Source organism: Pempheris klunzingeri, chromosome 15, assembly GCF_042242105.1.
Source record: "Pempheris klunzingeri isolate RE-2024b chromosome 15, fPemKlu1.hap1, whole genome shotgun sequence".
Lineage (NCBI taxonomy): Eukaryota > Metazoa > Chordata > Actinopteri > Acropomatiformes > Pempheridae > Pempheris > Pempheris klunzingeri.
Genome location: NC_092026.1, coordinates 5,394,516 through 5,421,476, shown reverse-complemented (window position 1 = coordinate 5,421,476; position 26,961 = coordinate 5,394,516). Strand labels below are relative to the sequence as shown.

Below are 26,961 nucleotides of genomic sequence, written 5' to 3'. Positions count from 1 at the left end.
TACGGCACCGGTACTTCCTTATGGAAGCGTCCTATTTTTTGATTGGCTCTTGGTCATATGACTAAGATAGCGTCACTTGTATCCAGGACAGAATTAACCCCCCTGCTGCTGTTTCTTGATAGACATTATTCCGTAGAAGTGTGCAAAAATCAGATTTATGCGCAGTTTCCACCCCCTGAAGTTCATTTAGTGGTCATACATTGTTTGTAGGTGGGATCTTTCCAAAAACTGTTCTTGCACACAGGAAAATTAGGAAATTGAAAAACTCTACTCTACCCAGTTTTTAAAGAGTCAGTCTTTCTTGGCATGACTTGGACATTTATATAGCTAATTATAAAGACATGTCTCAGCTCATGTCCTCAGTCCATAGGTCTTGTTTAAGAGGAGTTATAAGAAGCACACACTGCAACAACTTATCACAGACTCTTGAACATCACGACAGCTTTACCTGGTGACTCTCACATGATCTTTTCCAGCTTTCCTCTGAAACAGGACCTGACAGGACACAGTGGCTCTTTGCATGACTCACTCTGTATCCTATCTGCCTCCCTGTGTTACAGATAAAACTAAAGCACCATATTGAAGGTTTATTTTTTTCTTTCCTGATTCAGTTTTTTCATGTGCAGGAAGAAAAGCAATTAATCAGGTCTCCTGTTACATTGGTGTGCATATATCTCCCCACAGTGCAGCATATATATATATATATATATATATATATATATATATATATATATATTCATATATATATATATATATATATATATATATATATATATATTCATATATATATATATATATATATATATATATATATATATATATATATATATATTCATATATATATATATTCATATATATATATATATATATATATTCATATATATATTCATATATATATATATTCATATATATATTCATATATATATATATTCATATATATATATATATATATATATATATATATACATATATATATATATATATATATATATATATATATATATATATGTGAATATATATATGAATATATATATATATGTGTGTATGTGTGTGTATATATATATATATACACATACACACACACACACACACACACACACACACACACCTCAGGTGGTGTCCAGACATTCAAACAGTGCTCATTCAAATTGCCCTGGGAGTAAGATCCCCCTATGAAGGTTATGACTCCACTCTTACACAATGGAAATGAATGACATTTTGTTTTAAAATGTCACATTAAAAACTGTGTTTAAGTCGGTGAGCAGCATTAGTTCTCTAGGAAAAAAGTCCTGGTTACACCACAGACTTCACTACACCACAGGTTTCATTAGAACTGCTTTCTGAGATGTTTTTTTCTGCAAAGGAGCCGTGTCAAGATTTACTAACAAACAAAAGGTTGCAAGTGTTTCTCGCCAAAATGTCTATCTTAGGCTTAGGTGTTGAACGCATTACCTTCTTCTTCTTCTTCTTCATTGCCTTTGTTGGTGCATTGCTACATGTGTTTGGTGCTTTTGTTACTGCGCTACAGATAAGGGAGGAAGCAAAATCAGTCAGCGTATAACAAGGACATGAATATACGGTATGAAATTGGCCAAGAAAAAAACAGGAGGCTGCATGAAGACAAAACGAGGAGGCAATAAACCTCATTTCATATATCTTTTATTGTCTTTTTAAAATCATTGCATCAGCCTAAAGAAAGAACCGTACAGATGAAAGAGTACCTGTCTGAAGACAAACACAACTCTGAAGCAAGCTGTACACGAGAAAGAAAGAAAGAAATGTCTCATCTGAATTAAGACAGACAAACGGAGGGAGGATAACACAAGAGAAGAGTAGAACAACCGTCTTTTCGTGCATAGGGGTTGGGCACACCTCAACCAATAGGCCTCTACTGGCTGAAACAACAGTGCTCCCTCTGAGTTCAATTGCACTTTGGTGTAGAGTAGCTTTATCCGACTGCCCCATTCATTTCCATTCACCATTTTTGAAAGAAAGAGAAAACCACATCATCAACTATGCATTGACAACTATATCTGTTGCTGAGGCAGTGACACGGAAGCCAACTTGTTGGGCATCGCGGTGGAGCAAAGCATAATTTGCCATGTTATTAGTGTAAAAATGTGGATACGTGTTTGAAATTGTTGCTGCTCGCTCATGTCGCCCAGGCCGTTGCCTAATGGATCACTGCCAATCTTGTCTCCAACATGCAGAGTTGGGTCTTGAAAATGAACTACTGTACACCAGAGAAAAATGTCCATCAAACGAGTGGCAACCTTTCAGGTCAAAGTCCAGACTGAGAAGTGATGATGTGACAAGACTGAACACGTGCAGAAAAAGGGAAATGAAAGTGCAGTTAGCGTCATCATATCTTTAAGCAGGAATCAAGAAACAAGCTGTGGTGGAAAAATTTTGGTCTTAAAAATGAGTGAACAAACCAATAGAGCGACTCATTCAGCGTTTAAGCTTTGAGTACCATTTTCTGTGTAGTGCAAAATCAAGAATAGGATGCCTCTTGATAGTTTTTCCTGAATTTTTGACTGTTTATGTACTAAAACTGTACTCAAGTGGCGTGGTTTTACCGCTATTCACAACATGTGGGTATCATCCGCAATAAATTCAAACAGAGTCACACTGTGCACAATATAAACAGCAAAAAGATGCCACAGCGTCTCTGGTTAGGATTCATTCCTGCATACACAAGGCTCAGAGTAAGGTGAAGTAGTCAGCAGGTAAAGAATGACAAAGACTGATGGGTACCTACAGTATGTATCATGGAAAAATTAATCTTGTTGAACTATCTTGTTGAGTTTTGAAATTGAGGGAGCACTGTTCTTGTAAGTAATAAAAAAAAAAAAAAAAAAGAGGAACGAACCAAAACAGAAAAAAATAACAGATCAAGCAGTCATAACATTTTCAAGTTTAAAATGACAGGAAATTATGAAATATAAATCAATCTATCACAGCCACTTTGAGGGACAGACAGATTGATTCTCAAACGCATATTTACTATTTGGTTAATTACATATTGTAAACATTTGTATTTCTTTTTTCTTTCTGTACGGAGGAAAATTTTCAAGCTAGCTTATTTTTTTCTTTATAGGCTCTGTAAGGTTATCATTAACAGATAAAAACAAACAAACAAAAATAACCAACACTTGGACAGACAAATCTATCAGCTTTTTTAAAAAGCCAAATAAAAAAAAAAAATACTCAGGCACCATAAAAGAACACTTTCTAATGCCATCATTGTTCCATGTACAAAGATCTGCGTAAAGGAGTGATCATGAACCGTTAAATCGTGAACCTTTTTCTCTGTCAGGTTAGCAGGTTTTACTTTTTCTTTTCTTTTTATGCCTGTGTGTGGAAGTCCAGGCCATAAAACACAAAACAACCCTTCAGCGACCACAGAGATCGACCAGAGTAAGATACAGTGGTAAGATGGTTCGCTCGGGTACAGCATCTGTGGTGGATCTCTGCAGCAGCATCCTAAGTGTATCTTTTGTGGTGCAACTTAAACACTCTATTCACAAAAAATAAAACAAAACAAAACAAACAAACAAAAAAAAAAGAGAGAATCTTCCAAATGACGAAAGATTCTCACGTTCAAGAAAAAAAAAACTCCTAATATTTAATAAATGCAAAGCAGCCAAGACTGCATTTAACATATAGACTCAGCTCTGTAAATATTAACACATGTACATAAGCTTGCTTCATCCTTTGAATGCACCTGATAATCATGCTTAATAGATTACATGTATGTCGATCAACTGTAACCACAAAGTTTGTTGCTGATCATGATGAAGCTCACTGCAGCTGATTAGTAAAAATGCTTGCGTTTCAGTAACTGCTCGGATACGAAGCAGCCGTGGAGCAAGACTGAAGATCGCGTTCACATCAAAGCCTCTTTCTGATTTGTTTCAAGCACAATCCAAATCAGAATTACATCATCCAAAAATATAGATATCTAAGTATATATGTCAAAATATGTATTCTCTAGTATGTCTCTCGTTCTTCAAACCTCAATAGACACCAAATATATGTCTTTTCTTTGTAGTCAGTGAAAGATGTGCTTTGTGTGTGAGGCCATTTCAAGAAATATCATTTACAGTGTACCAAAGCAGATGAAAAAATATTTAATTCCTTGAATGATCATTTGTCATATAGAAAAATGTATTTTAAAGAAGCTCCGACACAAATGCATATCTAATAGGCGAGCAGGATGAAAGCTTTGAGTTTCAGAGTAACATCTACCAAAAGTGGGACTGAAGTCTCAACTCTAAGTCAAAGCGCAATAAAGTCTTCATCTTCTGCCTAACCAGGTTTCATTGCTACCAAAGTTGCATTGCTTCTAGCTATTAAACATCTGTGATTAACATGGCATATATGGCAGATGGAAGTGTTTACCTACACGGCAAAAATGTTCACCTTAACAAGTGACGCAGGAAAGGATTCCTGTTTTTCTTTAAGCAACAAACACATTGAGGAACTTGCTTAAACTGAAGCAGAACCACCTGGTTCATGAACATCACTGAAACAGGTCGACCTGTTTTTCCAGATAAACTGCTACTATCTCATTCCGTTGGCATGATTTTCCAATGAAACATTTTCAAGATAGGTTTATAAATGGATGGTTTACCAGAAACTTCCCCCAAAAAACCCAGACTAGAGTTATCATTTACTCCCAGCGGCATCCAGCCATGCATCTGTCGCCACACGGGTACAATGGCAGTGAACAGAATGATGTTGGTGTTGCTAAAATCATTTAAAAACTACATTGCAGATAATCAACAGCAATAATGTCTATCCAGAAATAATGTTTTGGTCACAGACCTCACTGTGAACAGGGACTATTTCTTCAGTACAAATAGGTCCAAGTAAAATGAAAACAATCGATATCTCAAAATCTCAGCTATCTGCTTGTTCAGACATCACTCGCAGTAAGTGAAAAATGTCTCTCTCTTGTTCGTCTTGTTAAGTTGGTCAATTTTGCTGTGTGGACACAAATTGCATAATGAGCCAGCAGCTCTCCTTAAAGTTGGTTTGAAAACTACGAGAGAGTTTAAACAGTTCATAAAGTAAAACTAACTCTCTAATGAAAACATTGCAATCAGTCAAAAGCATCAGAATTACATGTCAGTTGTTGACCACAAAAACAACAAAAGCATATACTGTACACTGTATGCTCCGATATCATAAAAAAAAATCTCAATCACTCCGATACACTGTATGGAAAGACCTTAAATTTACTTAAAAAAAACACTATTGACAACTGAGCTTCACCACTGTTTGTGAGTTTATGGTTGTTGGGCGTTGGACACACTAGTTTGAGTGTGTGGAACAGAAAAAAAAGTGCAGTCACAAAAGTGTTGGTCCAATAAACCGGATAATGATGCGTCAGCAGTGGCGGATGACTCAACCAGATTGCCTGTTCACAAAGGAACTGGCTTTTAATACGAAACACTGAGAAATGCTGCATGCATTAACTTGAGAGCTTATCAGATGAGCTTCAAACAACTGGGCTGGGCCACGGATGTGTACGGTTCACATTTCTATCTTATCTGAGTTTAATTCAAAAATGTACCAGACAAATAAAAATAAAAAAAATAACACCAAAAAAAATCTAGCTTTGGTGCACAGTGAGAGAGAGCACCGAGCTACTGTACAGCCCCCACTATAGAAAAAAGGAATATGTAACAACTATAGATGTAACAACAAAGAGGCACAACTAAAATCTGTCACTCTCTTATATATAACATGCTCAGATTTGCTCTAACAAACACACAAACACACACACAATCACACACAACAACTATACTCATTTGCCAGCTACCCATTAGTCTTTAATAAATGGCAAATGTGTGAAGCATGGGGCACAGCATATGGTGGTGGTGGCACCATCTTGTAGAGCGACGCTCCAATGACGAGGAGAAGACGAGCTCATCACAATGACTAAAGGCACTTCTAATCGTTCTCACTCACAAGTTTTATAGCCCTCTAATCAGAAGCACCGCCGTCACCTCTAGTTTAATTCTTGGGATTTTCTATTTGCCAAGAACTGTGCAAAGTACAGTACAATTGATTCGTCCTGACTGAAATCAAAATGACGTCTTGATTTTAACTTTTCAGGTTGCGTTAGGTTTCACTTCAGTCTGTTTGGGAAAATGTTGCTGCCTGAAATTTGTGAGTCAGCATTTCAAAAACAGAGATGTTACTGTGCTGAAAGGTGTTGTGTCTGTTGGAAGCGTAGGTCTTCAGATGAAACGCGGGTTTGATTATAACTCATAGTAAAGAGTAGCTAAATATCTCATTTCCAAGTTCTATCCTTCCTCTAGATCCAAACTGCCAAATGTGCAACCTTAAAAAACAGCACACTTTTTTTCTAAAGCTATCTATTGCCAATTTGACTCCACTATACCTTTCTACAAAAATACTTTTTTAAAAACTTTTTGGCAATGTGAGTGTACTATATGTTATAAATTTGAGAGATTATTCATATTCATTCGTTCTCAGGAAATCAACTGTGTAAATCAAATTAAAAAGAGGCAGCATGTGATGCCTCTTTCCCGGTTCATCGACCAGCAAAGAATAACTGAATAACCCGACCTCCACACAAGTGAACTGTGCTTTGAAAGTGCCAAAGAACAAAGTTGGTACAATCTTTACCTCGAGCCAAATGAACATGAAAGAGTCACAGCACAGGACAGAGGGAGGGAGCTGTTCGGAGACTCTGTAAATCTAAAACGTATTAACCACGTATAACTGTGTTGTGCATGGTACTGTAGTACCACACATCATACTGTATATGCACTACGAAAAGTACAATTACCAACCACTGGTGCCAAGTGAAAAAAGAAAAACAACAACCCAAATGAAGGACTCCACGCATGCTGTACGAGATAATCTCTCAGACCACAGAGGCCATTCTAAATGGCAAAAGGACAGGTTCTTTTTTTTCTTTTCTTTCTTGCTACATGAAAAGACATCCTTCATTTGGCTCACATTAGCTGGATACTGTCCATCCTTAAACAGAACCTAAGAGTGTAGCAAATATTCTGAGAACATAGAGAGACACAGCGATGAAACTGTATAAAGTCGCATACACTGACTGCATCTGTGTCTGAGTATACTGTACATGAGTTATATTACTGCTTTCCTTTTTTAATACATCAATGTTCTACAGCTCTGTGAGTCAAGCTTGTGATAAAATGAACAGTCAAGCGCAAGGGCGGGAAGCAGGATGTACCGTGAGTAAATCTGCATAAAAAAAAAACAACAATAAACATCTGCAAGGACATTGTACCGCTAAAACAGTCTAATCTAACTAGAGACGAGGCAAATACAGTACCAAAGATACAATAATCACATAGATTGATGCTCTGCAAGTGTCTTTTGTATATAGAAACAAGACACATAAGAGGAGCACTAACAGTTAAGTCAATGGCTACAGGTGCTACAGTATTGAAGAGGATGAAAAAAGAAGGAAGAAGTCTGAAACAAAGAGACGTCTGATGCAGGAGCTTTTCCACAATTTCCATTTTTGGAAGGAAAACTGAATCATGTGGAACTGCATTTATCTTTGTACCTCTCCATCTAGTGTATTGTGATTAAGAAGTAATTCTGTATTCACAATATACCAAATATGTACCATGCATTTCTTTCCTGTAATACAGCATTTACTGCATGTTGTACCACGTCAATTCAAAGAGGCCCACAGAGAGAGAGAGAGAGCAACAAGCAGTTGGAAATAAAGATCATTTCATAAAAAATATACCTATATGTGTGTGTGTGTGTGTGTATCTTTTAAAGCTTTGTCTATGTCGACAGCCGCTCATCTCCTCCTTCCTTCTTTCAACCTCGGCGTGCCCCCTGGTTCTAGAGACACAGGCTTGTGGTCATTCAAAGCTATTACTATGGCACTTAAGCAAGCTTTAAATTCAATCTTGTTTTTAAAAAAACCCTAAAATCATCAACCCCAGCTATTTCTCTCCCTTTCCCTCCCACATCCTCCCCATCCCGGCTCCAGTGACTACACCCGCCTGGTCCACGGTTTCTCAGCCGCCTTTAGGTGTGAAGCGAGCAGCCTGCTTTAGCCAAGCCAGTCCTTTCAGTGGGTGACAGCTCAGGCTTTTTGTCGACGGAGAGTTCGCAGGCAGTCTGGGGATGACAGATCGGGCCTTTGTCTATGGACAGTTCTCACGTGTTCAAGGCAAAAAAGCAAAAGTGCCTCCTGTAAATTTTCCCACCATCATCCCACCATCTGGTTTCTCTCCTCTTTGACACGTTCCTGACAACAACATTTTTGTGTGCTTATTTTGTCTTCTTTAAACTAATTTAGTCAGTTTTTCTCTGTATCAAAGGTTTTTCCTTTGTGAATTTCTCACACTTGTTTTTCACAACTGACTGAAGAGTCATGGCCAGGTGATGCGACTCTGTCCTCAACGGAAAACTCACTGCATCAGCCAGACTAACTGTACAGTGCTTCGTTACTGGTGGTAGTGTGCTTACTTTGAAGCCATGCTGATAGCAAGGAGTGCTCTTTGCTGGACTGGGGACGGTGTGGGAAATAAGCACCAGTCTCCAGCTAAAAAGGTACATGAACTGTAAATCAGGGCTGTTGAGTCCTTTATCGCCACTTAGACAAAAAAAAGCACTGTTGAGGTCTATTTCTTCCCCAATGCATATGAGTAAAAAAAATGTATTTCCCCACCCTGGTTGGCATCCAACACTGCTGGTGAATAATTCATCTGGGGTGCTGGTTCTGGTTCTGAGAGCGGGCCAGGACTGGGTAGGCTAGATTTACATTCAGCTGGTCGTTGTGTTGGACCAAAGAGACGTTTTTGTAGTGGAGCACCAGGTCTTTGAGGGACGAGTACAGATTGTAGGGCTCAGCAAATCCATAACCTGTGGCTGTCTTGTAGATGACGCAGTGCTTGGTGTCACCGTCCACACTGGAAAAGAGGACAGGGATCATTTCTACAGGTGCTCTACATTGTCCTCAAAGTAATATGTTGTCAGTGTATACATGTGTCCGTACTGTACATATACTTCTCTTAACACTTTGTGTTAAGGTGTTACGCCTGCCTCAGGTTGTGCAGTGGGCCCATCATAGCTAGAGGATTAGTGGTTATTGTGACAATGTATGTTAATTGGTATATGATAGTTTAAAATAGTTGTGGGATATCTGCTATTAAACTAACGTTGTCTACATCTGGTCAGCTATTTAGGTTGATAAAGAAATACATCATCGTACTACAAAACAGACAATACTGTCTTCTGAACAATGGCAAAGACATTTTGGACAGATTTTTGAATGCAAAGTATAAACTCAACTTACACTACTGAGCAGGCGTAGGAGCCCTTCTGTGATTGGCTCTCACGAATGAGGAAGGTTCCGTCACATTTGCCTCTCAGCATTTCCTCAGCCTGGGTGCGTTTGATGTCACCCACATACCAGGTGCACTCATCATGGTGGGGTGAACCCTCGTCCTCCTCCAGTGAGTAGGAGCTGGAAACACAGAAGTAAAGCAGCAGACAATCAATCACACGTCATATCACCGACAAAACACTGAGCTCCAACCACTCCCTGAATTACAGGTGGAGATACTACAGCACCAGGTCGTCACAGCACGAGCTGCTGAAGCTGTTAGTTCATCTGAAACACTCACTCATCAGCATCGTTCTTTATGCCCAGCCATTCATTGATCTTCTTCTGCCTTGTCCCCTTCTGTGTCAGCCATCTGCGAAGCCAGAACACCACAGACTTGATAGTGACAATTTACCAGGTACACACAACGTATACGCAAGATCTCATGGGTGAGTGTACAAGCTATATGCAGTTATATTGCTGCGTGTGTATGTATATATTCTCTTAATTGAAATCAAAACACAGAAAAGTTAACTGTCTTTACATCAAGTACTGGTCTCTGATTTTGCGGAGCTGCATGAGATCCGGCTTGAGGCTGTTCATCTTCTTGTCGATCTCTCTGTTGTCAGAGACTTGCTGTCTCAGGTCCTGTTCCAGCTTACGCTTGCTGTCGTGGATCTCCTTCACACGGGACTTCAAACGTTCTGAGTTGCTCTGGATCCTGATTTGACAGAATAAAATAATGAGGTCTCCGAATGTGTTCTTCAAATACTAAACAAAATGCTTCTGAAGTTAAACCACGATTATTAAGAATCCCATGCACACACACAAACAATAAACTTACTTTTGAATCTCTTTTTCATTGCCTTCGCGTTGGAATCGCTCCAAAGACTCTCTGCTGTAGCGCTCCTGAGTCTCACACTGCTCCTCAAAGATCTTGATGGTCTCATTGAAGGCCTCAATGGCTGTACGCTTCATCTGCAGCTCCTGATGAAAAGAGGGACAGAGACACAGATGGTGACTGTCCATTTGATGGTTTATTGTAGTTCATTTAGTCATTTAGGAACAGAGAGCCAGATCCATACTGCCTTACCCATCATGACCTTATGTAGGCTTTATGGGAGTGTATACATAAATAAACATATACATATACACACATATACACATAGACTACTATACACTGAAACCCCAGTCTGCTTTGAAATCTTTGCCTGGGAGAGACCTTACTGATGAAGTATAACTACTGTGTGTCTTGTTTCTGTGCTCAGTCTTGTCATGGTGTCTGATCTGAGACATGAAACAGAGTTTGGCTTGTGTTCCAACCTACATATGAAACTGACGATCATTAGCACCTGTTTGGTATAACTGGTTAATCATACACCTCACTATGATCCTACCAAATCTCTGACTTTGTGCAAGTGTACCTAAAAGAATTTAGGCTGCTCAAAACAGCATAAGCATAAGGGTGGTCACATATTGATCTGATTAAGATTTTTCTTGAGTTTGCTCACTTTGCATTTTGTAAATTGTTAAAATAATCAATAAAATTTTTATCAAATGGTCTTTTTTCCAAATATTTTCTATTTGTGTAATGTGTCGGATATATTCTAATAAACATTGTTAGATATGCAGGATTATATAACCTAGATTAATTCTAATACTACTGTATTTCCTGTGGCTATAACCAGATTTCCAATGTAGAATAATTACTTTCATCTTATCTTCTGTTCTCTATGCATAAGAAACAATGTAAGATTTATTGCAATGTGCATGTGTGTGTGTCTGTGTGTTGAACTCCTACCTGTGAGGTTCGCGTGTACTCCTCGTACAGGGAGTCGTACTCGCGGCTCTTCTCCTGGTACTGCTCGTGATACACCTTCAGCTGCTCGCCCACCTCCTCTATACTGTTCTCCTTCACCAACTGAGCAAAAGGCAGATGAGAGCAAAATCACCACTTTGAGGACTGGAACAATGAAACCCATTTCAAACAGTTAATGTTATTTCTGAAAACTTCAGCATCAACTTTGCAAAGGAAATCAAAGGAAGCTCTCAGGGGGATTTTGCTTGCAATCGAATGTGATGATGCAAAGTTTGCCAAGTGTATTTGAAGACTCTTGCTTCAATCAACAAACTGCTACACAGTGTGCAGCTTAACAAACCTGTTGGTATTTGGAGACCGGGTACAGAAGCTTGGTGTCCAGTTTGGCATTGTATTGGGCCAGGGACTCATGTCGGTAGTGATTGATGAGCTCCACCACGCTCAGGAAGGTAAGAGGCTCTGAGAAGCCGTACCTTCCATCTCTGTGGTAAATCTTTATCAGCTTGTTGTTCCCCCCTTTCCTGCAGGGGGAGACAAATTAAAAAAATTGAATATCACATTATTTTTTATTTCTATAGTTGAGCTATTCAGCCTGTTCAAATGTGGCTCAAACTGGTGTGGGGACAGAATGTCAATGCTAGAAAGTGTTGCTTTACCTGAGGGTGAGAGTGTACTCGCCCTCCAGTTTACTGGAGGCATCTCGGACCAGAAAGGTGCCGTCTGGAGTGTCTCGCAGTTTCTCATTCACCTCCTCTCTGCAAACATGATGACATGCACTAGTTACTTCATGAACACCAACCGTGAGCAGTAAAATGATGACAACGTTTCCAGGATCATAAATAGGTACAACAAGAGACAATGATTTCTGGAAGCTGTTTCGTATAGAGTGGACTGGCATTGCTCACAATAATCTAATTTACAGGACATTACCTTGAGATTTCTCCCCAGTACCACTCAGCGTCAGTCAGCAGGCAGCTTGTGTCTGTCATGGCTGACGGTGCCATCTTTGACTTGACTGGCTTTGCTGGAAGAACTGGAAAAAGACACACATGTGAACACACAAAGGTCACTTTAAAAAGTATTTTAAATGAATGGGAATGGATCCAAACAGTCACTTAACATGTCAAGTCCTTCTAAGAAAAGCTAACATAATCAACGTTGTACTGCGTATAAATGAAAATGTCTCTGCGCTGCACTATAACACAAACATGGTTCTGCACAGCCGTACTAAAAATAACACACCTGGAGGAGTGAGGTCTTGCTCTGTAGTTCTCTCTATCAACAGCCTCTCCACCACAAGGGCAGGGAACTCCTCATCCAGCGACAACCTGCATATCAATCAATGGTCAGCTTAACAGAGAAATTCAAACTCTATATTTGCTCATTTACTTTTGTAGCCTTCACAGAACAACTCCAAGATGCACAACTCTTCAACTGTACACACTCGATAGTATCTAGTACTGTGTAAAATATTGATCAACCAAAACTAACCAAGGGGTAGAGGGGCCGGTCTGTACCAGCAGCGGTCCAAAGATTTGTCCCAGCGTGTGTGTGTCCAGGCCATTGCTGGCCTGTGCCTGGGTGACCTTGGCCAGATGTGTGAGGAGGTACTGCAGGATGAGACGGTTATGGAGAGGGACGGTGGTGGAGCTCTCAAGGACCAGGCTTACCTCTCTGTCGTGGCTTCCACCGACTGCACCATCTGGAAGAGAAGTTAAAATGAACATGATCTATACATAAAACTGCTGTAACAGTTTTATCAGGTTTTACCCCATGAGATGAATCTGAGGAGAGTAAAAAGCAAGAAAGGTGTACTGAGGTATTTGTACAGACTGTTTGGCCTGCATCTAAAACTCCATTTCATTATTCCTAAAAATGTACAGAGAAAGCAAAGCATGTATCTGTAAATAAGACTAGTATATATCTGAAATTAAATCATGGTGTCCTTTGTGCAGAGGAGAATCAGCTGGAGCATTTCTAGCATGCCTCAGTGAGCTCATCCTCTCCCGACACTTGACTCTATTTTCTCAACGCTGACATGCGAATGACCTCGAGCTGCTGCAGATAAGGTTCAGTTTAGGCCTCGTGCAATTCTTTTACTTAAATTAGAGTTATTGGAGCAATGAAAGGTGCCTTTCTATAAGCTAAAACAACATCAGCAGCATGCAGCTCGTTTTTTGCGCTTGTGCTATTCCTTTTTGTCTACACGGCATAAAATCCCCATCTTAACGACACAGTTTTCTATTACTTGGTCCAAAAATACTTTACATTATCTAGCAGGATGAGACTATTTCACCATCTTCAAGCACAGATCAACTTAATTCAAGAATTTTCTAGAATTAAGTGTTATTTTCTTAAATAGCATATCTAGAGCAGCCAGGAAATCTTAGAACAACAGGAACAAGTTGGTCTGTTTAAGACCCATTCTGGTGGCTTTGCATGTTTAAGCCTATTAACTGCAAATTGTGTGTGCTTCACATTACTGTAGACCATTTTCCAAAGCATACCATGGGTTTTTAGATTGATAAATGAATATTTTCCAAAGTTCCAGGCGCCACTGGTTTCAGTTCATGCTAGAAATGTACGAGCATCAACTTGCAGAGACTTAATCCTTGAGTAATCCGTCACGGAGAACACAAACTTGATTTTACACTTCCAGGTTTAGGTCGTATGTAATTTACTAGTGTGTCTACGCTCCAACATCCAACACCATGTTTGTTTACGGTTTACAGACCATGAGTTCAATACTTTATATACATATATATCTATATATATTTACATACTTTATATATTAGCTGCCACTGCAATACCCAGTGTCAATACTGTAACTTTGGCAATTCATCAATTAACAAAACAAGGAAAGAAAAGATGGCTAAATGTTCACTCTGATGAACAGCATATTAGTTTCAGGGCCTCTGAAGTTGCTTTCCTTGTTGTACTGACATAAACTGAAATTCCTTTGGAAGTAGCAAGTTAATGTAAAATAAATTGGGGTGCTTTGGAAAATCGGCAGTAATGCACAGAATCTGTACTTAATCTGTGATTTATAAAACCTCTAATAACAGTCCATTAACAAGCCATTCTGGAACCCTTTTTAATCAGAAAAATGGGTGCTTGGTCAACTTTTCCTCATGAGATGAGACCTACCTGCAGACTGCTGTAGGGCCTGCTGCTGCAGTGTGACAGCAGTCTGAAGGTGCGGGTAGACAGAGGCCGGGATGACGGGTGACGGGAGGTCTCTCAGGTAGCACAGCACACTCTCAGACAGGTGACCCACGTCGTTCTGAACCATGTCACTCTCTGGACACGGAAGACATACACAAAGATAATTTGACATTTAGGCACAACTTGCAACAGTAAAAAAAGAAATCCACCAAACTTAATCAGTTAACCACAAAGACACCTGAACCTCAACACTCAATTCTGTTGACTGTTGTGGGTTGAATCCAAATTTATATAAGACAGGTGAGATGTACTGTGTTCGCTTAGTGGCACACAGCAGATGACTGCTTTCAGTGATGCAAATGAAAACTATACCGTTGTATCCTTATGAAATATGAAGAGTGCTGCTAAAAAACAACATGTATGCTCATAAAACATCCCATAAACATCCCATATATATGTAGTTCACTCAAGTGTGTAAAGTGTAGCTCGGTCGTTAGTGGATTTTTGAGTTCGATACTGGAATCAGTGTTTCAAGAATATGATACCGATATATCAACTTATTAGACTTTAGTGCTCTCTGGTGGAAAAACTGTGTAACAGTGACACTGTCTCTAAATCATGTCAAACCTTTTTTGGCATTCCTGTGCTGCAATTTTCTCTGTGTGATATTTAAGTCTAGCTCTAATGTAATGTGAACACCAACATAGATTATTATACACACGATGCATCAAACAACAAAATGAAGATTAAAAAGTACCAGAGCTCAGGCTGTACACTGGGCTGTCTGAACCTGAGGAACCAGTTGTTCTGTACAATGTCTTGCAGTCCAGACCTGAGACAGAAAGACAAAAGAGATCAGTTAGGTAACGGGCTGCACAACTGAGCAGACAAACAGTAGAAAAGAAATATTCATAAAATGAAGGCAGATGTGAGCCCTACACTGCAGCCAGAAGCTTGTTCTAACATAGAGGATGCCTCGCTAGGACTAGATAATCTACTGCAGTGTAACAGACACGGAAGACACAAACAGTACGGACATTTTATCACCGGCTGGACAATGTCAGCTGGTAAGCAAGGACTTAGGACAAGTACGTGACAGAGCACATTGCCAGATATTTTCTTTGGAGATACTAAAATAAATGCTGAAATAAATTTCAGCTGATTTTCATTCCAGTCTGACATCCAACAACTGGGAGAAAGGACTCAGCCAGCTGGGGGAGAGTTGGTGCTTCAAATGTTTCTGTACAAGCACAATATTTACAAGAGCAGAGCCAAAAATGTTCCTGTGTTAAATGATTCATTTTTGTTTGATCTTTTCTCTCAAATTTAAAACCCAGGATCATGACCTTCTTTTAAGCAGACAGCAGAAAACTTTAATCCTTTAATGATAAGGGAAACTCAAGGAAAACAGATTTTACAGTCTAAACCTTGTTAGAAAGACTGTTCCATGAGAGAAAGATTTCCCACACACCTCGTGAAAATATCCCTGAAGAAAACACTGTAACTCTGAATGAATACATTTCTTTCCTGGGTCCCAGGCTTAAAAAACATTTAGGAAAACTAGGTCTAGACAGCTTGCATCTAGGAGGCAATTCCTTGGGACTATCCAGTCTCTCAGATAGTTGTGAAAACCACACTGGGCGGTCAGTCTGTGTTTGCATCCAACACTGGGAAGTAACTCAATATTACTGCTACATTATATTATTTACATTCAGAGACAGACCTTCTGTCGCCCTTCTAGTAGGAATCAATATTGAAATCTTTTCTAATGCCTCGCGTGAGAAGAATCTCTGTCAGGTGGAAAGCCAGTGGATTCACATCTAAAATCTTTAAAATCTACCCTCTATAGCTTGTCTGCTTGTCTACACAGATTTTATTAGCGTCATCATTAAGGTATAACGGCTCCTACATGGACTCACTTCATCACTGCGCTTGACAAAAACACTAAAGCTGTGTCACAATTCAACACTAAGATGGTGAGAGTTACAGAAACATGTTGTAAAATAAATATTATAACTTTAGATATACATTTTGCTTTCTCTAAAAAGTTTAATTTAGCACGCATTGCCTCATTTTCTGTATAAAATCAGCAACTATTTTGATAATTGATTCATCTTTTAATCGCAAAAATGCCAAAAGTTCACTAGTTCCATTGTCACAATCTGTTTTATATCATTGTAAACTTATTAACATCTTTTGGTTTTAGACTTTTGGTCAGATAAAATCTGAGGACTTTATATTGGACACTGTATTGGATTTTTTTTGACATTTTAGTATTAAGTGATTTATAGAGAATTTAATCTGCAAATAGTCAATAAGGAAGATAATTATTAGTTATAGCCCTACATGCAGTTTGTGTGTGATTATGTGTGTGAGAGAACAGACAGAGAGAAAAAAAGAAGGCAAAACTGTGAATGGAGTCCCACTGAGCGCTATTTGTTAATAACATGGTGTGAATCAAACCCACTGTGCGGGACTCTAAGTGAGGCCTGCGAGAACCGTTCTGACTTGAACCACATTAAATGCAGAAGATCTATATCAAGCCACTAACCAACTGAGGAGGTACTGTGTGCATGAACTTGTGTGTGCACCGCTATATCTGTGTGGCTGCCTGACTGGATCCACATGTCTGTACGTCTACACTTGTGCAAATGCTGGCATGAGAGCAAGAGGCAGATGGCGGGAGGGAGACAGTCGCACGAAGACGGAAAGACGGGGCGGCGACAGACAACAGACGAATAAGTTGGCCATTGACATGGATATACCTCTCTTCTCTATGGCTTGGATCAGGCTGACGAGGGCTGGGGGAGCCGTCTCTGGCGGTGTGAACTGCTCGCTCAGGTCCGGTGCAGGAACAGCTGAAACAACAACACAAATCACTGTTACACTTCTGGCACAAAGCCTCAGAAGGGCCACAGGGGTGCTGCAGCACTGACAAGGGCGCAGTTAACTAGGAGCAGTTGGAGATATAGAGTGTGTATAATGTTGTGAGTATATATAAAACCTGTGAGGAACACAATAAAATATGATAAGGTGGATTTTAGTATCCATTTCGCAAGAAGCACACCTGTTTTGCAAAAGCACAGCAGCAGTCTTCTGCGTTGCATTTGTTTGAAAAGTGTTCTAATAAAAAACTGCGTAGCAGTAACTAAAACACAGAGAAAACTTAAAGCTTGTGATTCACGCCACTGTGGTGGTTTGCAGTCTGGAGGTCTAGCTGATGAGATGTATGATAATAGAACCAGAACAATTTAGTAAATGTACAAAAGAATGAAAGGGGCTTTATTCAGAGAAGTGAAAATAAAAAAGGACAAAAAAAAAAAAAAAAAAAAAAAACAGACTGCTGATGGCGAGCAAAAACTTTATCTACTTTACAACTCCCCATAGACTAAATCAAACATCTTTTCAGTCCGAGAGAAAGAGAAAGGAGAAAGCAAGAGGGAAAAAAAGAGAGATCCCATTTCCCTCCCCCCTCCTCCCCTCCCTCTCTTTTTTCCCTTTTCTTTTCTACCCTCTCGCTTTCTCTCCTCCCCTCCGCTCCGTCCTGCTCGGTGTTTCGCCTTAGCTCTTTGCGTGAGTGGAGCACAATAAAGGATTTAATCAAAACTCCTGAACAAGCAAAAGCCCTGTGGCAGTGTGCCAGGCCCGGCCCGGCCCGGACAGGCAGGCAGGCAGCACCTCCTATTCGGCCCCAGAGCAGGGCTGCGAGCTGGGGGTGAGGGGGGTAGGGGTGAAGGGTGGGGGTAACGGTGGGAGCAGGGAGGGCCTGCCCTGGCCGGGGCTTGGCAGTAGGCTCCTGTTCCTGGCACAGCTCGGCTAAACCGCTGCTGATTATTAATTTGGGGAGTTCAGACAAGAAACGCCGCGTCAGCACATTCCGTTCCCCCTCTCCCTCTCTCTCCCTCTCTCTCCCCCTCTCTCCCCCTCTCTCTCTCTCTGTCCTTTGCTCTCTTGCATTCTTGCTCTTGCTGGACTTACTCTTTTGCTCCTTCTGTTTCTTTTTCTCCCTTTTGGTCTCTTTTTCTTAAGTTTTAATTTGATCTCCCTTTTTCCATTTTTCTTTTCTTTCTCTGCCTCGCTCTCTCTCTCTGTCTCCATGTCTGCCAGTTAAACATGGAAACTTTGCCTGGCAGTGTCTCCAGCTCTCTAGCGAGCACACAGACAGACCTCTGCCTCGTCTTTATCCCTGTTGGCCATTTTGGCTGGCAGGCCCCTCCCCCCTCTTCTCTCATCGCAGGACCTCTCTCTCTGATGTGCAGTACAGTTTTCACATACATGTTAGCACAAAATCACAAACCCAAACTAAACATCAAAATATGTCATTTAACTTAACCTTCCAAAACAATGAGCTTCATGAACATCAGTATTAAAAAACATCATATGACGTTTACGAAAAGATTTGTGTGCATAAAACTGAGACAGGATGCAAAAAGCAGTCTCTTGTGTCTCCTCCGTGACCTCATGTTAAGACCGAAAAACAGAACTACGTTACAACAACGCAAGTAGCAAGTAGCTGTGTTGGTGAACTACAATCCAGGGAGTCCATTTTGAGTCGAGGATCCTCAGTTTTAAGAAGTCTTAGACACTAAAACACTGAAAAGTGATTTGTAACACAGTGAGACAGGATTGAACAACTGTTATCACAGTGGCAATCATTTCTTCCTGCAGCTACAATACAGTATATCCATATCTAACACAATCCATTCATGTTCCAGAGTCTTCTACCATGAATGTGACCTTGTATGTTTTTGCAGATTGCATTGACTTATGATATCACACTGTGTTTTGCAAAAGTTGAGCAAGTTTCAACTTTTTCGCTGGACAACCCTGAATTTTCTTGCCGTAGCCTCCTGCACCTGCACCTGCATTACCGATGCAGATGTCTCATTGAAATGAATGAGGGGACAGTGTCTTTTTAAGCAGCGCTACGGTTGGTCTGGAAGCAGTCGAAGAGGTTTTGTGGCTCTACAACAATTTCACACGACATCCTCCTTTGCTGATGACAGAGAAAAGACTCAATTCACGCTGCCACTAGAGGTCTGTGTCAGGTAAACATAAACAATGGCCGTTTTAGGCATTTGAACATGTTGTCTCCACAGCAGTCTACACAAACCACTGAACTTACTTTTGCTTGTTTTTACCTTTTCACATATCAACGTCTTGACGTACAGCTGTGAAAAACTGTTCATTGCAACTCATTGTTCACATTGCTGAATTTCATGCTTTCACTTAATCAAAGCATTATTGTCAGAAGCACTGTCTAGTGAGACCGGGCCGTCATAAATACAGATGCAGCAACATGCAAATGCTATTGCTTTAGAAAGCAGAGTGCACTGATTTTTCACTACACCAGAGCAAAAGTTTATCCTCATGGAACTCATATACGGTTGTGTTTAGGCGGGTCGCAGGCAATAAAACACGGAAACCAAATGAAACGGAGAAATAATAAGTACAAATATGGGCTATAAAACCTCAAAATGAATGTATTCTAATAGTTTGGTGGAGGAGCAGGATGGAAAAATGGATTGCTGTATTTTCCCCAAAGGAGGGAACTTTCTCACTCTGACAGGCAAACAAATATAAACACATTATTTCTCTTCACTCGAAAAGAAAAAGGGCTTTTGGAAAGGTATGGAAAAAGAGGGAGAGATAAAGTAACTGCAACTCGTTAGTCAATTAGAACCACTTCCTTGGCAGACTGCACACTGGGAGACAAGCATATGACTTGACATGCCCTGAGATGAAGCCAATGGGAGAGATAAAGAGAAAAAGGCATGACAGAAAGTGTTGGTCAGAACTCTTGCACTTTAATAAGCAAGGTCTGGTGCATTTGAGGCCTTATAAGTCCAGTTTATGCATATCCGACAGACAAGATCTCAGGACTGTGGTTGCTGTTTTTCCTCAGATATGCTTTGGTAAAGTGATTACAGCAAGTAAAACACAATAAAGTTATTCGACATCATCTGTGTTAGAGAACAAAACCATTAAGTCAAACGTGATGTGTGTTATATACACAGGAAGCTGGACACATGAAGGCCTACGAATGTTGCAGATCCTGTCTTTGTGTGTTTGTATTGGCACATTCGCTCGGTCCAAGACAAGCAAAAGTAGCCCCGTTGAAGCAAAGCTATGTGAAGCAGAATATTTGCTCTGTATCTCCTGCATCAGTATGCTTATGTAATACGTAGCTGGCTCTGCTGCATTCTCCCTCTCAGAGCTCTGTGTGTCAGAAACTGAAGCTTCTGCAAGAGCAGAGATACAGCACGACTTCAATCACTGCTCTACTTAAATCTTTCCTCCCTTAAAGGCCAACACTTTGGATTTGTGCTGATTTTTGTGACTGTCTTACTGAACAGTACTGAAATTACAAATGAAGAATGCAGTTCCGTGATCACTATTACCACAATGTCATTCTTTTATTTGACAAAACACTGTCTAATTCACACTTTAATCCATTGGTGCTAAACATTCAGCCCACACAGCTACAGCTACAAGTAAAAAAAAAAAAAACATTTTCTCCAGATGTAACTGCCCTCACAAGGTTTCACTCTCCTCAAGATGTTCTCATTTAACACTAATTTGAAAGTGAACACCTTTATCAACAAGTGAGGATAAAACATTTTTAACGCACGCAGGTTACTCCAAGCATGTGTTTCTTATGTACCGTGGTGACAAGGCCAGTTGGCGTCTGGCTCACGGACGGTGTGTAACAGTGTGTATGTTGCTGGTCAGGTTTCACTGCTGCATGTCCTCACTGCATCCCAACCATGTAGACGGGCAATGTATCACGACCGGTCACACCATCCATTCCTCTGTCACAACATGCTTCAAAGCCACACGTGTACGGGTGAGCCCCTGCAACCATGTCAAACACAGGTGATCTCTCCACAACGCTGGATCTGGTTTTAGAGGCCTACAGGCACCACTGTGAAGAAATATTTATGCAGAGAGACATCACATCGCAGGCTGATTGAGACATGTTTCATGCAACGTGACTTTTAGATTGTTTCATGGTCAAATAGGTCGGTCTACATTAGATTAGCCTCTGCTTATTCATAACTTTTGCATTAGAATGTCACTTAATTTATACAAATAATTTCTTTTTTTTTATGGAAACTTAATGTTGTCCAGTAACACGAGGCTCACCTTATCATCGAGGATAAGTGAGGCTGTAGGAAAATAACATTTTTGTTCTCCGTCACTTGGCTGAAGGGTGTCCAAGTGGATTGATTTGTCCTTTCACTGGCCCATGTGTACAGTTGTGAGGTCATTTCTTGTGTGCGTATTGTGTGTTTGATAATGGGTATCGATATCTCACTTTGCTTGCTTTTTGAGTGCCTGTAAACCAGGATTGGACATTTAATCAATACAGTTTGTGTCGATCTTCCAGCTATTTCAAATGTCCAGCAGTCCAGTGTGTAAATCTGTTAGTGTTGGTTCCATCTCTTCCTCTGCTGATATGAAATGTAAATGTTGTAGTTGTGTAGTTAAAGTGTGTTTTAGTGCTGTGTACTACCTCATGTCTTTCCATGGTTGTGTTAAAGTTATGAGGCGATCACTCTGTGCTGCATTTGTTGACATAATTGTAAATGTTTTGTGTGGATTCTGACTGTAAAAACATGTGATTTGTCATCTATTATCGTGTGCATGGCGGCACAGCATTGTGTCCAATCGGACATAGTGTTATATAACTCTCTACAGTCTAAAAGTAATGGGGTCAGTGTGCTCCAAACGAAACGCCTGTCGGATTGATGAACATCTTCTGAAACCCCCTCCCCCGAACCTTTCCAGTGCAGAGTTAACGCAGCTGCGCCCAACAATTTCTGTAACTTTCCAAAACTGTCAATCCCACATTCATGGGCACTTCACACAGCGACTGGCCAGCTGTGCAGACGAGAGAACGCAGTCAGGCATTTCAGTTCAAGTTTTCTTCTTTCACTTTTGTCACTTTTTCATGCACAAACATCAATGTGCAAACACTTAGGAAAAGAAACAGTACAAATGGCTTTCGTTTCTCCCTTTTTTCACTTGTTTTTAGCGATTTAAAACAGCTGTAGAAACTTTTGAAAAGATATTGGTAATATAATTTGGTTTATAGGCTGTTTGGTACTGTTATTATTGGTGAGAAAAATATGCAGCTCTCAACTCTGGATAACCTGGTATCATTTTGTAGAAACAAACAGGAACTGTGATTTAATTCCACTGCCTACATTAAGCAACTGTACAAAATGTACTTTACTCTGTTTCTGGTTTGCTTAAGTCATTAATTTTTTAGTAAGACAACTTCACGCCTAAATGAGTTCACATTCACAGCTCTGGAAATGCTCCAGAAAATACCATTTTCTGTAGCTCTGCAAACTGTAACATGCTAAATTTACTAAACTCCAGGACAATAGTACAACAGTCTGAAGAGAAACCAAATACAGCTGGTTCCTATATTTGCAGTTGGACGGGGTGGCCTTGGCTTACAATGTAGCCTTCGTCTCTCTCCCTTTCCAGCCTCTCCATATCTCTCCCATTCACTTTCTCTACTGTCTCAGCCCCTCTGCCAACCCCTCCATGAGTTCTTTGAAAGTGTTTTCCTGGTAAGGCGCAGGGAGCGGAGAGTGAGTGGAGGCCTCTCCTTTCTGAGAACTGGCCCCGCTAACATGGTTTATAGCTGCCCAGAGACAGTATCAGACGTGTATGTGAATCAGGGAGAGAGGCTGCAAAAAGGAGAGAGAATGAGAGGAGGGAGGGAGAGAGGGAGGGAGAGAGGGAGGAGTTTGCAAAAATGCCAAGCCATGGTTCACTTCAGCAGGCAGTTAAAGTGAGGCCAGGGAGAGGAGAGAGAGAGAAAGGAGGGGTAGAGAAAAAAAAACTCTCTCTGGGTTTGTAGAATTATTTCTACTGCAAGTTGAAAAACGTTTTGCCTCCGTATCTGGGGAGTGAAACTGAATTTTAGTCACAACTTGTCTCCAAAAGTGAACTTAAATCTATCACTCTGAGGTGTACTGAAGCCACATGTGCACCACAACACTGTAAAAGTGTTAGTTTACCAGCTGAAGTTCATTCTAACAAAGAATTTACCAATGTGAATACAATATTTTTGTATTGCAGGCTTGCTCTGTTTGATCAGTCTGCTTTAATACAGTGAGAGTGATGTGTATTTCATTTTCAATGCACACAGTAATGGAACACATGCTGTACAAAGTCGACTCAAACACTTGTGTGTAGGTGAATCCTGTATCAGTATAACTAGCACAGTCCATCATAGATAGATAGATAGATTACATTTGCACATGTACCTATGCAGCCGAGCTGTCGACATTCTGCAGTAACCCGATTTCTTAAATGCAAATGAGGAATAAAAAAAATAAACTCATAATAAGATAAGATTTCTGTAAAACAGGCCAGACTTGTTGGAAATGTGAACATCTAACTGGCTTTCCACCGAGAGTTTTACACGCGTGCATGACAATGACTCCAAACCGAGAAAGTACCATGTTAACAGCAGTGTTGAGTGAAGAAAGGCAATGTGAACTGTAGCTATGAATGAATATGAATAAATTACATCAAATTGTACAACAAATACTAAATACAAATAATAAAGTTTAAATAAGTAATTTTGCTGGCACTCATCAGTCAATGATCTGAGCAGAAACGAACAACAAAAGCAAGAAAATGATGAAATTATGATCGAGGTTTAACTGATAACCGACCAGCTGCATATAAAGGTGGGTTTTATAGAGACCACGTTTCTACAGAGGATATAAAGACAGTCATGATTTCCTTCATTATTTCTGCCAATAATACACTTCCTTGTGTGCATGCAAACTTACTGCAGGACTTCATTTTCACTTTCATTGGTGCTTTCTCACAAGTAATGTCTCTAAAACTGGACGTTGGGATTAAACCTGTGACCTGGTCAACCTTTCCTAACCAGTGGGCCATGGTGCTGCCCCTTGATGCCAAATGTTACAATCCCTGCGGACAGTAAATGGGCCACGCTAACAATACCTCTATTCACACAGCGTCCAGGGCCTCTGTGTCTTCAGGGAAATGAAGATGATATTTGTAAAATTTGGGCTTGACCATTTCTAATCTACAATGCACTTTTGGTGCTAAGCCAAGGTATCCTTCCGTCAGCCACTGCCACTGCCCTGCCCCCCCCCCCTCAGCCCCCTCTGTCAGGGTTTCACTTGGCTCTTCTGTCCCTGTCTCTCCATATCACAGACACAAACGCCTGCTGCCCAACTGGTTTGTCTCACTGTCTGTCAAACTACAAGGATACTGTTGTCCTCCTCACCTGCCTCAAAGTCTGTGCTTAATCTCAAATGCATCTCCTTCACTCTCAGGTTTTTCGTACCTTATTGGCACAGAGAAATCTCATTTGATAAGAATTCAGGAGGCACATTCACTGTTTTTTGTAACTCTCTGGCGAAAATACAGAGAAATGAATTCAAACTAATGAATCTGAATGAGGCTCAGTGTACTTTGTTATACACGATGAATAGCCAATTGGCTCAACCTGAGGTAATTCAGAGTTCACAGCCTACGTGCTCAGAGTGGTACTTATCCCATCTGTCATAAAAAGCACAGGGGAATTACAAGAGAATACAGCTTTCCACAGAGGAGGAATGTATGGTTTCATAGGCAGAATGATATAAAAACTTTTATTTATCTATTTTGGCCCTCTGCACCTTTTTCTCTGGCATCCCTTACAAGGAAGCAATAAATTAACCAGCTGAAGCCAAAAGCAGGGGAATGCAAATGAGGAGAAAATGATGGAAATCTTGGGGAGTGTGGAAGAACTTTGGTAACAAATCAAAGTTTTACTTGAAGTTGCGCTTGCTAAGGTCGACTAATCCATGCCAAGAGTATGTTTGAGTTGGACGCTGTTGCAGCTGAAGAAAGTAGGCTCTTACCATTATGAATAAATATTAGACGTGCCTATTTTCCAAAGTCACAGGAGTGAAGAGAGGTATGAAAGAACAGCGCACGTATCTCTGAGTAAAAAATGTGACATTATATTCCCTGAAATGTTACATAACTCTCAATTTAGACAGAATGGCAACACACTTATTAAAACATTAGTCTTTCTCACAATGTCAGTGAGCAAGTTTAACATTCAAGTGCCAAAAAATGCACTCAAATATCCAATATCTCCAACTTGGCAATAGCACAGTTAACAACAGCACTTGTTGCCCCTCCTGCCTTTAGGATTCTTTACCCGTGGTTGAGTAGGGTCAACAATAAGTCACAGCGAAGGAGAGGCACACATTTTTGTGCAGATAAGCACAGATGCAGTTTGGAAAGACACATTAATGTTGAATGTAAGGGGGACCACACAGACGGACAGAATCAATGCCAGACCTGTACAGGAGAGTCCAGTAAGTAGATGGATTAGTCCTTTATTATTCAGCAGAGAGTTTGGTTAGCTGTGCTTCCAAAGAGGTAAGGCTTATGACGTGTTTTAAGTATAGATTAAAGGGTCAAATTGAGGTCACTGCCAAATGTGAGAGCCCTATCAAAACTCCCAAGGTGGCTTACAAGTAACACCAACCAACCAACTTTTTAATTTGCGCATTTTTGCACAATATTTTCAAGCATTTGTCGACGGCCCTCTACATAAAACTCTCAACACAGGAAAACTTGTTTGTGGAAAAGAAAAGGTCTATGTAAAAAAGTCCATCTACACAGACGGATCCAGAAAGATCTGGATTCATAAAAGTCATAAAAGAAAAAAAGTGGTGAATAAAATAACTTTCATTTTCATGTTAATCCTTAATAAAATAGAATATGTTGGTATGTAATATAATGTGCACGACTTTTCAATGTTTCAATTATGTTCGGGGGCAGAACATAAAAAAAATAAGTACAGAAATTTAAAATATTATTTCTTGGGCCTTTTTTGACCTCTATTTGACAGTGAAGAGCAGGCAGTAAATACTGGAGAGAGAGGGAAGTAAGACATGCGAGAAATGTGACTGATAAAGTTGCGGTGATGTGGCAATGCGCTGTAAACATTTGGCTACAGAGGTAAGAGAAAAAGGAATTCTCCTCGGTAAAACCAGACACTGTACTAGATGGTCTGTGCATTTCACTAAAACTTTACGTATGATGTTACAACACTATATTTCAATTTGCAATGGTATCGTGTTATGAGCTTTCTTCTCCACAATGTACCACAAAAATGCCATTTACCGTGCAGCTGCATTGCCGAGAAAAACCATGGGACAGAGTAATATGAAAAGGTTTTTACCTTGAGACAACTCCGGTCGTGGAGCAGCAGGGAGAGGTCGCTGGGACCTGGGTTGACTCGATGGAAGCGCCATCTTAACGGGGCCGACGTACTTGACATACGTCCCTGGGAAATCGCCTCTCTGTTTGGTGCGCTCGTTGTACCCGAGGAGCCAGCCGAGGCGCTCAGGCTGCTCCACACAGCCCTCCTGGTAGTTCTCCATGGACAGCAGAGAGGCCTTGCTGACTGTCAGAAGGTCTCCAGGCTGCAGATCCAAGTCCTCTTCCTGGTCCTTGGTAAATGCGTAGAGGGCGAGATACTGAAAACCTTCTGCCGCCATTTTGTCAGGGAGAGAAAAATCAAAATGGCCACAGAGTAGAGGATTAGATG

At 40.4% G+C, this 26,961-nt stretch overlaps 1 protein-coding gene across 1 annotated transcript; it reads right to left on the bottom strand.

Annotated features, from left to right (window-relative positions):
* Positions 1 to 8,018: 8,018 nt before the first annotated feature.
* pik3r2 (phosphoinositide-3-kinase, regulatory subunit 2 (beta)) lies at positions 8,019 to 26,961 on the bottom strand. The gene is made up of 15 exons (XM_070844668.1): positions 26,593 to 26,961; positions 17,114 to 17,206; positions 15,106 to 15,180; positions 14,331 to 14,483; positions 12,675 to 12,885; positions 12,426 to 12,511; positions 12,114 to 12,216; positions 11,840 to 11,938; positions 11,524 to 11,704; positions 11,166 to 11,285; positions 10,209 to 10,351; positions 9,909 to 10,085; positions 9,666 to 9,737; positions 9,335 to 9,505; positions 8,019 to 8,948 (listed from the first exon to the last, which is right to left on the bottom strand). The coding sequence occupies exons 1-15, from the start codon at positions 26,909 to 26,911 to the stop codon at positions 8,741 to 8,743; spliced, it is 2,211 nt and encodes a 736-aa protein (XP_070700769.1). The 5' UTR covers positions 26,912 to 26,961; the 3' UTR covers positions 8,019 to 8,740.

Excerpts from the sequence above, each read along its gene's own strand:
- pik3r2 (XM_070844668.1), bottom strand. The coding sequence starts at position 26,911 with ATGGCGGCAGAAGGTTTTCAGTATCTCGCCCTCTACGCATTTACCAAG. Across the intron at positions 11,939-12,113 it reads TACTGGGGAGAAATCTCAAG|AGAGGAGGTGAATGAGAAAC; the intron begins GTAATGTCCTGT and ends TCATGTTTGCAG. Across the intron at positions 8,949-9,334 it reads TCCTACGCCTGCTCAGTAGT|TGTGGACGGTGACACCAAGC; the intron begins GTAAGTTGAGTT and ends CCTCTTTTCCAG.